The 12,950-nt window shown below is 39.3% G+C and overlaps 1 protein-coding gene across 1 annotated transcript in view; it reads left to right on the top strand.

Annotated features, from left to right (window-relative positions):
* The window catches only part of Ptpn20 (protein tyrosine phosphatase non-receptor type 20), a 90,728-nt gene that overhangs the window by 39,251 nt on the left and 38,527 nt on the right, over positions 1–12,950 (top strand). Inside the window, exon 4 of the mRNA XM_037208715.1 lies at positions 5,437–5,534. Within this exon, the coding sequence (XP_037064610.1) occupies positions 5,437–5,534 (98 nt within the window). The remainder of the gene's footprint in view (positions 1–5,436; positions 5,535–12,950) is intronic.

Below are 12,950 nucleotides of genomic sequence, written 5' to 3'. Positions count from 1 at the left end.
CACATTTTCCAATTTTGTGGAGTACAGGTTTTCGAATGATTCTCTGGATTTCCTCAGTGTCTGTTATTATGTCTCCCTTTTCATTTCTGATTTTATTAATTTGGATATTTTCTCTCTGCTTTTTGGTTAGTTTGGATAAGGGTTTGTCTATCTTGTTGATTTTCTCAAAGAACCAACCCTTTGTTTCATTGATTCTTTGTACTGTTCTCTTTGTTTTTATTTTATTGATTTTAGCCCTCAGTTCGATTATTTCCTACCATCTACTCCTCCTGAGTGAGTTTGATTCTTCCTGTTCTAGGGCTTTTAGGTGTGCTGTTAAGTCACTAGTGTGAGATTTCTCCAAATTCCTTATGTGGGCATTTAGTGCTATGAACTTTCCTCTTAGCACTGCTTTCATAGTGTCCCATAAGTTTTGGTATATTGTGTATTCATTTTCACTGAATTCTAGAAAGTATTTAATTTCTTTCTTTTTTTTTCCTCCTTGACCCAGTGGTGATTCCATTGAGCATTGTTCAGTTTCCATGAGTTTGTAGGCTTTCTGCATTTTGTGTTGTTGAATTCTATCTTTAAGCCATGGTGATCCGATAAGATACAGGGGTGTTTCCAATTTTTTTGTACCTGTTCAGATTTGTTTTGTTACCGAGTATGTGGTCAATTTTAGAGAAGGTTCCATGTGGTGCTGAGAAGAAGGTATATTCTTTTGTGTTTGAGTGAAATGTTCTATAGATGTCTGTTAGGTCCATTTGAGTCATAACATGTAAGTTCCCTTATTTCTCTGTTAAGTTTCTGTCTGGCAGACCTGTCCAGTGGTGAGAAAGGGGTGTTGAAGTCTCCCACTATTTGTGTGTGGGGTTTGATGTGTGATTTGAGCTTTAGTAATTTCTTTTACAAATGTAAGTGTCCTTGTATTTGGGGTATAAATGTTCAGAATTTAGATTTTTATCTTGATGGATTTTTCCTTTGATGAATATGAAATGTCCTTCTTTATCTCTTTTGATTGATTTTAGTTTGAAGTATATTTTCTTAGATATTAGGATAGCTACACCAGCTTGTTTCTTAGGTCCATTTGATTGGAAAGTTTTTTCCCAGTTCTTTCCTCTGAGGTAATGTCTGTCTTCTAGGTTGAGGTGTGTTTCTTGTATGTAGCAGAAGGATGGATCCTGTTTTTGTACCCATTCTGTTCACCTGTGTCTTTTTATAGGTGAATTGAGTCCATTGATGTTAAGGGATATTAATGACCAGTGATTGTTAATTCCTGTCATTTTTTTTGGTGTGTGTGTGTGTGTGTGTGTGTGTGTGTGTGTGTGTGTGTGTGTGTGTTTTCCTTCTTTGGGATTTGCTGGTGTGAGGTTATCTATTGCCTATGTTTTGGTGGTTGCAGCTAACCTTTGGGTTGGAGTTTTCTTTCTAGTACTTTCTGTAGGGCTGAATTTGTGGATATGTAATGTTTAAATCTGGTTTTATCATGGAATATCTTGTTTTCTCCATCTATGGTGATTGAAAACTTTGCTGGGTATAGTAGTCTGGGCTGGCATCCATGGTCTTTTAGTATCTGAGGAACATCTGTCCAGGACCTTCTGGCATTCAGAGTTTCCATTGAGAAGTCAGGTATAATTCTGATAGGTCTGCCTTTATTTGTTACTTGACTTTTTCCTTTGCTGCTCTTAATATTCTTTTTTATTCTATATGTTTGGTGTTTTGACTCTTATGTGGTGAGGGGACTTTTTTTTGTGGTCCAGTCTATTTGATGTTCTGTAAGCTTTTTGTCCTTTCATAGGCATGTCTTTCTTTAGCTTGGGAAAGTTTTCTTCTATAATTTTGTTGAATATATTTTCTGTGCCTTTGAGCTATAATTCTTTTCCTTCTTCTATCCCTTTTATTCTTAGGTTTGGTCTTTCCATGGTGTTCCAGATTTCCTGGATATTTTGTGTTAAAACTTTGCTGGATTTAACATTTTCTTTGACCAATGAATCTATTTCCTCTATTGTATCCTCAATGCCTGAGATTCTGTCTTCTATTTCTTGTATTTTGTTGGTTATTCTTGTCTCTGTAGTTTCTGTTCATTTACTCAGATTTTCCTTTTCCTGAATTCTCTGTTTGTATTTTCTTTATTGCTTCTATTTCAAAATTTCAAGTCTTGAACTGTTTCCTTCACCTGTTTGATTGTTTCTCTTGGGTTTCTTGACTGTCTTTAAGAGATTTCTTGATTTCCTCCATTTTTTTTTGTTTGTCTTTTCTTCCATTTCTTTAAGGGAATTTTTCATTTCCTTTTTTAGGGCCTCTATCATCTTCACATAGTTGTTTTTAATGTTGTTTTCTTCTGGATCATCTGCTTTGGGATGTTCAGGACTTCCTGTTGTATCACTAGGTTCTGGTGGTGCTGTATCTCATTATGTTGTTTAATGTGTTTTTACACTGTCATCTACCCATTTCTTCCTTTAATCCCAACAGGTAGAGCTCCAGGTTGCTCTTCTTCCAATTGGTGCAGGTGGGGCCTCTTGCTCCTACTGTTGCTCTTATTCTCCATCAGTCCAGGAGTGGGTATGGCTTTGGTGGTCGCTGGTGCAGCAGGGGATGGTTGGCAAGGGGATGGGGTTGGGAGGAGGCCACTGCCTAGTCTCTGGGGCTGCACTGGTTGTGGGGGAGGGGCACAGAATGTGCTCCCAGGGCCTAGGGGCTATAGAACTGGGCTGACCAGTCCAGAGATAGGAGCTCTACCTGTTCCCAAACAGTGTAGGGTGGGTGAATCACATTAACCCATTTCTATTAATCTATGTATCGCCATGTATCTGGTGGCATTACCTGTATTCTCTTATATCTTGCTCCCCTAGTGGCTCTCAGTGGCTCCCTCGACTCCGCCTTTCTTCTTCCAGTATCTTTGCTTGGTTTTCCTGCCAGGCTATAACCTGTCTTGCTATAGGCCAAAGCAGCTTCTTTATTAACCAATGGTAGCAACACATATTCACAGCATACAGAAAGACCATCCCATAGCATACAAAGTGTTTGAAAATGTGTATAGTGCTCCCAGAGGGGAGAGTGTCCTTGAAGTAGCATAAAACTCAGGGCATATTCAGATTTGTTAAATAGTTGATCTGTTTTCAGAAAGAAAATTATATTTTTTAATCAATGGTACAACTAGAATGGTGAATTTTTAGTACTATGTCTGAAAAAATTTGAAGAATCAGAAAGAAGTAAATTTCTATTTCAAAAACAAAACTAAATAAAGACATGGGAGTTGTTGTTGTTGTTGTTGTTTGTTAGTTTGTTTTTCAATGCAGACTTTCACCTGTGTACTATCTCTGGTTGTCTTGGAATTTGCTTTGTAGACCAGGCTGGTCTTAAACTCACAGAGATCTGCCTTCCTCTGCCTCCCTAGTACTGGGATTAAAGGTGTATGTCACCACACCTGGCCATAAGAATGTGAGTTCTTATGTTTATAAATGTCCAATTTTAGGTACTAAATATTAAATCAAAATCTGTTTGATTAAACTATGTTTCCAGAAAAATTTACCAATAACATTAGCTGTACTCACCAGAATAGTATTGTATAATAGTGTAAATATTTTTATATGTGTGTATCTGTGTAAAATGTGTATAATATTCAGAAGTTCATTAAAGGAACAAAAAAATAAAGTTAATTATAACTATTTTGAGACCCCATTGTCTGGTGAGTTCTATACTCCAATATGAAATACTACCTTTGCCACTCAGATCATAGCTTAAGTAGGCAAATAGATGTAGAAATGCAAGTGGTTGCATAGTGAGTATTACATAGTCAAAATCCAAAGACTGTGCTGCAGAAGGCTTACAGATATTTATAGGGAGGAGTTTTCACAAACTTTACAAATAGGATATATTTAACTTTTAATTATGTATGTGTGTGTGCATCTGTGTATGTGTGTACAGGTGCCCATGGAGACCATAGGTGTCAGGTCCTTTGGAGGTGAAGGTAGAGGTGGTTGTGGGTACTAAGAAATAAGTACCCTACAAAAGCAGTGTACATTTTTAACAGCTGAGCCATCTCTCCAGCTCCTCACAAGCATTTTGAAAAATATATAACTATTATTGGATTTAGGATTCAAGTAAATAGAAAAGCTAGCAGGCGAAAGGGGGATTTCAAGATGAGAGACGTTTGAGAAAAGTAAGGGCTTACGAAAATATCTTACTAATGGTGAGGAGGATGTGTCAAGATGAGATGATGTATGTGGGTTGGGATGACAGCAAGCTGGAGAGAGGAGAATTAAAACTAAAAATATAGTTCTGGCTGGAGTTAGGGAACTCAGTGTGTATGAAGCTAAGCATACATTTTATTTGGCCTATTAAAATTAAAATGAAGCACAGTTAGTTAGATTTCTAGTTTCATTCCTCTGACTGTCTGCCCATCCATCCATCTGTATTTTCTACTCCTCCCCCAGCCTTGAAAGGAAAGGTGAGGATAGCTTAGAGTGCTAGGGAATGAACATTAATAACATGTTTACAAGGGTTCCAACAAATGAGGAAAAATAGTAAAAACATCAAATGTTTCCACAGAACCAAAGAAAAAGACATGGTTCAAGCATAAAGTACATGTGAAAAACAGTGGAAATCATGGTGAAAAATAAGCAGCTGCAAGAGTTTATGTGTGCAACAAAGAGTCTTTATATTGAAGTGGTCTTGTAATCATAATTTTAGGGAGAATATTTTCTAGACATTGCGGAGAGCTTTCTAAGTGAGGCCGCAAATGAAAGGGCAAGAGCCAGGTACATAGACTAAGTAAACTGAGTAGTAAGAAGTCAGAAAGGGAACAAGAAGTCAGTACAGTAAGTTATAAAAACCTAGAGGAATTATTAGTTAGACAGATGAGGGAAAATTGAATATTTCCGGATATGGAAGAATATATAGATAATGAGTTGTTAAAAAACAGACAAGTCATAGTTGATTAATTCTGAACAGGGGACAAGTAAGAGTGATGAGGAAGGTTGATAATCTAAGTACTTGTTTTCAGAGAGTTAAGTTCTGGTTTATATTTTCTAGGAGTGGTTATTGCTTTTCAGGAAGGAAGAGGATTAGCTAAGGACTACACGAGGGGAATGGTTGCGGTGAGCTCTAGTGAATGGATGGTAGAAATTGTCCAAGAACATAGTAATGGCTTCTCAATTGGTGTTCAGAATCCCAGTTGTTCTTATACTTCTGCCTAGCTAAGAGAGAAGAGAGGATGATTGGTGGGTTGGCCAAAGGGTTTGCAAGCCCAGTGTGAGGGGAGATGAAGTTTGTGTTAAGATTTGGAAGTTTAGAATTACCTTAGAAGGGAGTCAGTCAGAGGTGACGAGAGTAGGAATACTGTAGGCTGAAATGAAATGAAGGTGGCTGTCTATTGAGCAATGAGGTTAGTATAGCTTCTTTTCTAAACGTACATGTTATATGCTTTTCTAAATCTCGTGTGTGTTTCTTTTCTAGTGAGAGTGATGCCAGTGACTTCTCACACAGAGACAGGTGGGACAGTGTGGACACAGAGCCTGCAGGGCCGTCAAAGACTGTCTCCCCAAGGCGTCCTGGTACGGTATTGCACCATTGGTGGTAGTAAGTTCTCAAAGGGTATGCACAAAGATGTTTTTAACAAGAAAGGAAGGAAGGAAGGGAGGGAGGGAGGGAGGGAGGGAAGGAGGGAGGGAAGGGAGGGAGGGAGGAAGAAAGGAAGGAAGGAAGGAAGAGCTGCGGTAGATTTTTAATGTGAAAATAATTTTTTAAAGATTTTAGTTTTTGTTTTCTTATATAAACTGTTTCTATTTTCAATTAAGTTTTTAAAGTTTGGATTCAAAAATGGGTTTAACTAAGGTATTCTCATAATGTTTTTATATCACCCTCCCTGTTACCTTTTTACTTCCCTTGACCCCATCTTGCTGGTCCCTTCCTCCTTCACCAGGAGTCCTGCTTGGGTTCTCATGCCGTATCTGTCCTGCTACCTCATCTGCCCCTCTCGATCTCTTCTTCCCCTTTCCAGCTTCATGACCCATACATACATACTTTAAAAATATAAACACTAACACCTCATATTTATGAGAACATTTTCTACTCTTCAATCCATTTGTATTTCCGTGTGTGTGTGTGTGTGTGTGTGTGTGTGTGTGTGTGTGAGATACTGCACCTTCTCATAGTATCCCTCTCTGCCTAGTGTCTTTGGCAGTTCTGTGGGAGAAGGTTTCCTGTCCCCACTCAGTAAGGAGATTTGTAGCAATACTGGCCTGTTTAACAGTGGGCCCAGCACTGCTTCGTTTCTATCTGCTTGGAGTACAGCCTTGGTTGGGTTCTCTTCTCCTACCTGCAGTAGGTCTTCACTTTGCTACAATAAGATTGGCTGCAATTCTGTCCATAGTTAAAACCTTTGTTCTGGGGAGCTAGATCCTCCTCAGGCATATGTATTTTCCGCAGTGGTAGTATCTCCCTCTCCCAGGCCTGGACTACTTGGGAAATGACCCTTTCTAATCCCCGCAGTGCTCCAGGCCTTCTGATGAGTACTTGCTGGAACTCTGTGGAGTTGAGTCCGTGAGTGTGTGCAGACTCTTTGTGCCCTTGACTTCTTGGGATTTTGTATTGTCACACTGCCCCTCCCATGTTTGGCAGTACACTGCTTGTGTCCGAGTGCTTGTTTCCCAGACATGCAGTTCTCCGTTTCTCTCCTTCCCACTAGCCACTCCAAGTGAAGTAGTGTTCCAAATCCTGTCATTCTGTAGAGGACTCAGTCTTACCTTAGTCTTCTGATTCTTCAGTTGTCCTGGCCTCAGCCATCTGATAAGTTCAACAAAAGGATAATTTAGGGTGCTTAGCAAATTGTATATATTATTAGGACATGAATGATGCTCATCATAGCTTTCTATATATTAGGCAAAAATAGAATTTGTAATATAAGTATGTCTATAAGATATGAGTAAATTCCTTTGTAAACCTATCTTTTTCAAAACAAATAGCTATGTACATCACAGTTTCTTTTCAGGATAATTAATGATAGTCCGTTGTATGACTGTACCATAATCTATATTATTGATTTCTTGCTGGATATGTAGATGTTATGGTAAATATCCTTGGGGCTGAGTCTTTAGTAATACTCTTAGGTTGAATTTTAAAGTAAACAAATACCCTTAGATCTGCACTACTCTAACAACCGCACATGTCCACAAGCTCGGTTCAGAGGTTTTAAAAGAAGGGGAAGGAGTTGTGAGCCATAGAAAAATGCCACGCTTACCTCCTCTGTATCTAGAGCTGATGTTTTTAGCTCTGCCAGCACTCAGACATGACTTGTTTTGTTTTATTGTGAACTCGGAGTAACAACTCATGTTTGTGTGGCATGAAATTTATTTATTTCCACCAAGGACTGTTGTGACCTAACTGTTATAGCAAGGTAAATTCTCAATATAGCCAAGGTCGATCTCAGTCCTCGGGGGTGGCCTTGATCTGGAGGTGGTGGGAATGGGGGTGGGCTGGGGGGAAGGGGAGGGTGGCAGGAAGTGGGAGAACAAGGGAATCTGTGGCTGTTATGTAGAACTGAATAATATTGTAAAATAAAAGAAAAAAAAGAAAATATTCTTCCTATTCAGAATAAAGAGGCTGCTTTTGAAATTGGTAAAAAAAATAAATAAATAAATAAAAAAAATTCTCAATATAGCAAGAGATCTTCCAGAGAAGTGAGTCATTTCTAGGTGCTCTCCTCAATTTCAGTGTAGATGAGATTAGAATCCTCCAAGAGTTGACTAGCAGAGCCATCATGACAAAAGGTTAATGCTCTTAAGATATGGAGAACTCTATATTAACAAGTAAAGGACCACCAATAGAAAAATGGGCTAAGACATTGATAGGCACATCACAGAAGAGAATAATGAAAACGTGTTTCAATCTAACTGTAAATCAGGAAAATAAAAAATTAAATAACAATGAAATAATTGTGTGAACTGTATGAACAGTATAAGCTGATTGGTTGTTTTAAAATGTAAAATGTATAAACATGATAAACATGTCTCATGATGGAAATAATTTTCAATTGTACACAGGGCATTTATATTCTTTGCCCAGAAAATGATTCTACCTCCTTGGTCTTCTCTAACTTACTATTCCTTTATTATCTTATAAAAGAGAAAGGCGATTTATTTTATCTTACATTCATATTGAAGAGGGAAAAAAATCTCATAGCTGTTATATTTATTTGTGGCTGTATCTGCTCTCAATAATGACTCTTTTTTCTTTCAAACAAAGCTTTTCACTTATGTGAGCACCTCATTTGATTGTGGGTTTTTTGTTTTTTTTGTTTTTTGGGTTTTTTTTTTTGGTCTGATAAAATGATCACAGCATTCATTCCTCAATATCTGAGCAATGGCAGTTCTGCTTAAATTGGATGGCTGTGGTTTTCTTTATTTTTAAGATTTGTTTATTTTTTTATGTATAGTGTTTTGCCTGCATGCTAGAAGAGGGCACCAGATCTCATTCTAGGTAGTTGTGAGCCATCATGTGGTTGTTGGGAACTGAACTCAGGACCTCTGGAAGAGCAGGCAGTACTCTTAACCCCGGAGTCATCTCTCCATCCACATGGCTGTGGTTTTCTATTGCCGTCAGTTGTCTTAAGCATACCCTATAGGGTCATTGACCATGCTGCTTATTCCCATTGGATAGGGGTATCCCCATTTTCCCTTGATAATTACAATCTATCACATCAGGCAATTTAATAATCTTCTTTTACTTGTTAGTGGTATACAAGGAGCACAGAGGGCCTGGCGGCATTGTCAGCTTCCAGTTCAATAATCATTATTTCCCACAACAGACTCATTTCTCAGTCTTCTTAGATCTGCATTGATTTCTTTCATCAAGTTTTAGTTGTTCTGAAATTTTATCATACAGATTATATACATTCTTTTTAGGTCTGTATCTTAAATATTTCATGTTTTGGTGCTATTATAAATGAGACTTGTGTGATTTTTTTTTTTTTTTTTTTTTTTTTTTTTTTTGGTTTTTTGAGACAACGTTTCTCTGTGTAACAATCCTGGCTATTCTGGTACTTGCTTTGTAGACCAGGCTGGCCTCAAGCTCACTGAGATCCACCTGCCTCGGCCTCCCAACTTCATAGACCATTCAGTGCTAGTATGTAAAAATATGACTTACTTGTAAATTGCCCTTGTAGTTTTTAATGACTTTCTTGAACTCATTAACTCTGGGATATGTATGTGTATATATACTGTGGTGTAGCTGAAAGTTTTCCTGTGTCCCACAGATCCAAGTAAACACACAGAGGCTTATATTAATTAAAACTGCTTAGCCATTAGCTTAGGCTTCTTACTGACTAGCTCTTAAACTAACCCATTTCTGTTCATCTGTATACCCATTTCTGTTAATCTGTATATTGCCATGTGTTCCCTGGCTTTACCTTCGTGCCATTACATGCTATTCTCTGGATGGTGGACTGGCATCTCCTGACTCAGCCTTCCTCTTCCCAGAGTTCTCCTAGTCTGTTTATCCCACCTACACTTCCTGCCTGGCTACTGGCCAATCAACATTTTATTTATCAACCAATCGGAGCAACACATTCATAGCATACAGAGCAATATTCACAGCACTAATTCAATTAGGTAGGTAGTCTTCAAACACTTCAAAGACTTGCAGAATATGGCAGTTAAAATGTTTTAAAAACTTAGACTTTCTAGACAATGAGACATATTTGCTCCTGGCAGCACCGATTTACTTCAAAGAGAAAGATGGGCATTGAAGACATTCCATATGGAGTTTATCTTCTTCTTGGCAAAAATAGCCACTTGGGCAAGAAACTGTTCTTGCCTGGACTGCTTGACAAAATGTTGCATCAACTGGACATGCAGGACCCATAGAAAGAAGACCACTGAACTTTGCAAAATGAGATGTCCTTCAGGTTCCTGCTTTGGAGAAGAAACTGCCATATATTCTACAGGACACAGAGGGGAGCAACTGAGAGACTCTAGGACTGTTGGCTGAAGAATGGATGCCCTAATGTTATAGAAGAACTCTGGATAACCGTCCAAGCAGGCAGCTGTCTCTGTCATTCTGAATTTTTGGAAGTTGCTTACAATGCTCTTCCTGTTTACTTAGGTAATATTGTATCCTTCTGGGGTCTTTGATGTAGTTGAAGACTAGATAGTTATAATTTTCCTTGGTTATTATGAAAGATAAATTGAATATGAGACTTTAGACTCACAAATATAAGATAAATAGAATATTTTCTTTGAATTTGCCAAATATAAATAGACTGGATATTATAACTGTAATTCTTGCTTGATAACTGTTTTGTTATATATAATTTTGCTATGTTGGATTTGAAACCTTCCTTTTTTGAAAAAAAAGAAAAGGGGATGTGCAGTGGACATCGCTCTGTATGCTGTGAATATGTTGCTCTGCTTGGTTGATAAGTAAAACTATGATTGACCAGTAGCCAGGTAGGAAGTATAGGCAGGATAAACAGACAAGGGGAATTCTGGGAAGAAGAAGGCTGAGTCAGGAGATACCTGTCTGCCATCCAGGGAGCAGCATGGAATGACACACAGGTAAAGCCATGGAACATGTGATGACATACAGATTAACAGAAATGGGTTAGTTTAAGTGTAAGAGCTAGTCAGTAGGAAGCCTGAGCTAATGGCCGAGCAGTTATAATTAATATAAGCCTCTGTGTGTTTACTTGGGTCTGTGGGACACAGGAAAACTTTTAGTTACACTGTGGTGGTTTGAAAGAAAATGGCCCCCAAAGGGAATGGCACTATTAGGAGGTGTGGCTTTGTTGGAGTAGGTATGACCTTGTTGGATGAAGTATATGGTGATATTTTATTTGTGTTCTACCAAATAAAACTTATCTGGGGATCAGAGGACAGAGCCAGCCACTAGATTAGACATAGAGGCCAGATGTGGTGGCACATACCCTTAATCCTATTACTCAGGAGTCAGAGATCTGTCTGGATCTCTGTGAGTTCAAGGCCACACTGGAAACAGGGCCAGGCATGGTGGCACACACCTTTAATCCCAGGACTTGAGATATCATGTCTTTGCTTGGGAAGGACATGTGCCTTTAATCCCAGGAAGTGATGGCAGGAAGCAGAAAGGTATATAAGGCTTGAGGACCAGGAACTAGAGGCTTTTAAGCACTTCAACTGAGACTCTCAGTTGTGAGAGTCTTTAAGTTAAAATCTTTAAAAAAATATATGCGGCCAGGCACAGGAATGCTTATCTTTAATCTCAGCACTCAGGAGGCAGAGTCAGGTAGATCTCTGAGTTCAAGCTAGCTAGTACAACATAGTGAAACCCTGTCTCAAAAAAAGCCTCAAAGCATATATGAATGTACATATATGTATATATGTGTATGTCTTAGTGTTTCTATTGCTGTAAAGAGACATCATGGCCACGGCAACTCTTATAAAGGAAAACATTTAATTGTGGTGCTTACATTTTCAGAGGTTTAGTCCATTATCATCATGGTGTGACATGGTGGTGTGCAGGCAGACATGGTGCTGGAGAGGGAGTCAAATGTTCTATATCTTGACTTGTAGACAACAGGAAGTGGTCTTTCAGTCTGAGGATTTGTGGAAACAGGATCAGCTGAGGAGTTGTTGAGGTGAGGTTGACTGTGGCTTGTTCTGCTTCTTTGATCTTTCAGCTTTCACCCTAATATCTGGTTCCAGGTGTCTTTTATTTATAGACCTTTTAAGATTCGTGTTACAGAAGTGTATTACCGTGGAGGCAGGCTTTAAGGTCTCTTATATGCTCAAGCCACACCAGTGTTTCAGACAACTTCCAACCATGGCATATCAGGTTGCAGTAAGACTAGACACCTCCTCTCCTATTAAGGCTGGACGAGGTGACCCAGTAGGCTGAAAGGGTCCCAAAAGTAGGTTAACAGAGTCAGGGACAGCCCCTGCTCCCACTGTTAGAAGTCCCACAAGAAGACCAAGCTACACAACTGTGTACAGAGGGCCTAGGTCAGTCCCATGCAAGCTCTCTTGTTGGCAGTTCAGTCTATAAGCCCAAGTTAGTTGATTCTGTGGGTTTTCTTGTTATATTTTTGGCTCCTTGGGCTCCTATAATCCTTTCTCCTTGTCTTCCTTGGGATTCCCTGAGGTCCACCTAATGTTTGGCTGTGGATTTCTGCATCTGTTTCCACCCGTTGCTGGGTGAAGCCTCTCTGATGAATGACAGTTGGGCTAAGCAATGGTCTATGAGTACAGCAGAATATCATTAGGAATCATTTCATTGACTTTTTTTAAATTGCCAGTCACGTTTGGTTCTATCCCAGGTCTCTGGTCTGTCCTGCTCTGGGTCCTGGCATCTCAGGAGTTTCAGGGGTGTGCTCCCTCTCATGGTATGAGTCTCAAACTGGACCAGTCATTGATTGGCCATTGCCATAATTTCTAAGCCACCTTTACCCCAGCATATCTTGTAGGCAGGACAAATTGTAGGCCAAAGGTTAAGTGGCTGGGTTGAGGTCCCAATCCCTCCACTGGATGTCTTGCCTGAATTATGCGACATGTCCAGTTCACTCTCTCTATCTCCCATTGCTAGGAATTTTAGCATCAATCTCCCTCATAGATTCCTGGGAGTTTCCATTGCACTATGTTTCTAGCTCACCCCAGAGCTAGATTCCAGTTGTCTTTCCCACTACTCCCACCCCTCCACCTGATCCCTACTATTCCTATCCTGCCCCCCATCCAGACCCCTCCTACCATCAGCCTGTGTTGTCTATTCTATTTCCCTTTCACAGTGAGATTCATGTGTCCCCCCCCCCTTGAGCACTCCTTGTTACCTAGCTTCTTTGGATCTGTGAATTATAGCATGGTTATCCTTTACTTTATGGCTAATATGCACCTATAAGTGGGTATATACCATGTTTGTCTTTCTGGGTCTGAATTACCTCGCTTAGGATGATCTTTTCTAATTCCATCCATTTGCTAGGAAATTTTATGATTCCATTGTTTTTA

The sequence above is a fragment of the Peromyscus leucopus genome, chromosome 9 (genome assembly GCF_004664715.2).
Source record: "Peromyscus leucopus breed LL Stock chromosome 9, UCI_PerLeu_2.1, whole genome shotgun sequence".
Classification (NCBI taxonomy): domain Eukaryota; kingdom Metazoa; phylum Chordata; class Mammalia; order Rodentia; family Cricetidae; genus Peromyscus; species Peromyscus leucopus.
This window is presented reverse-complemented; position numbering and strand designations above follow the sequence as displayed.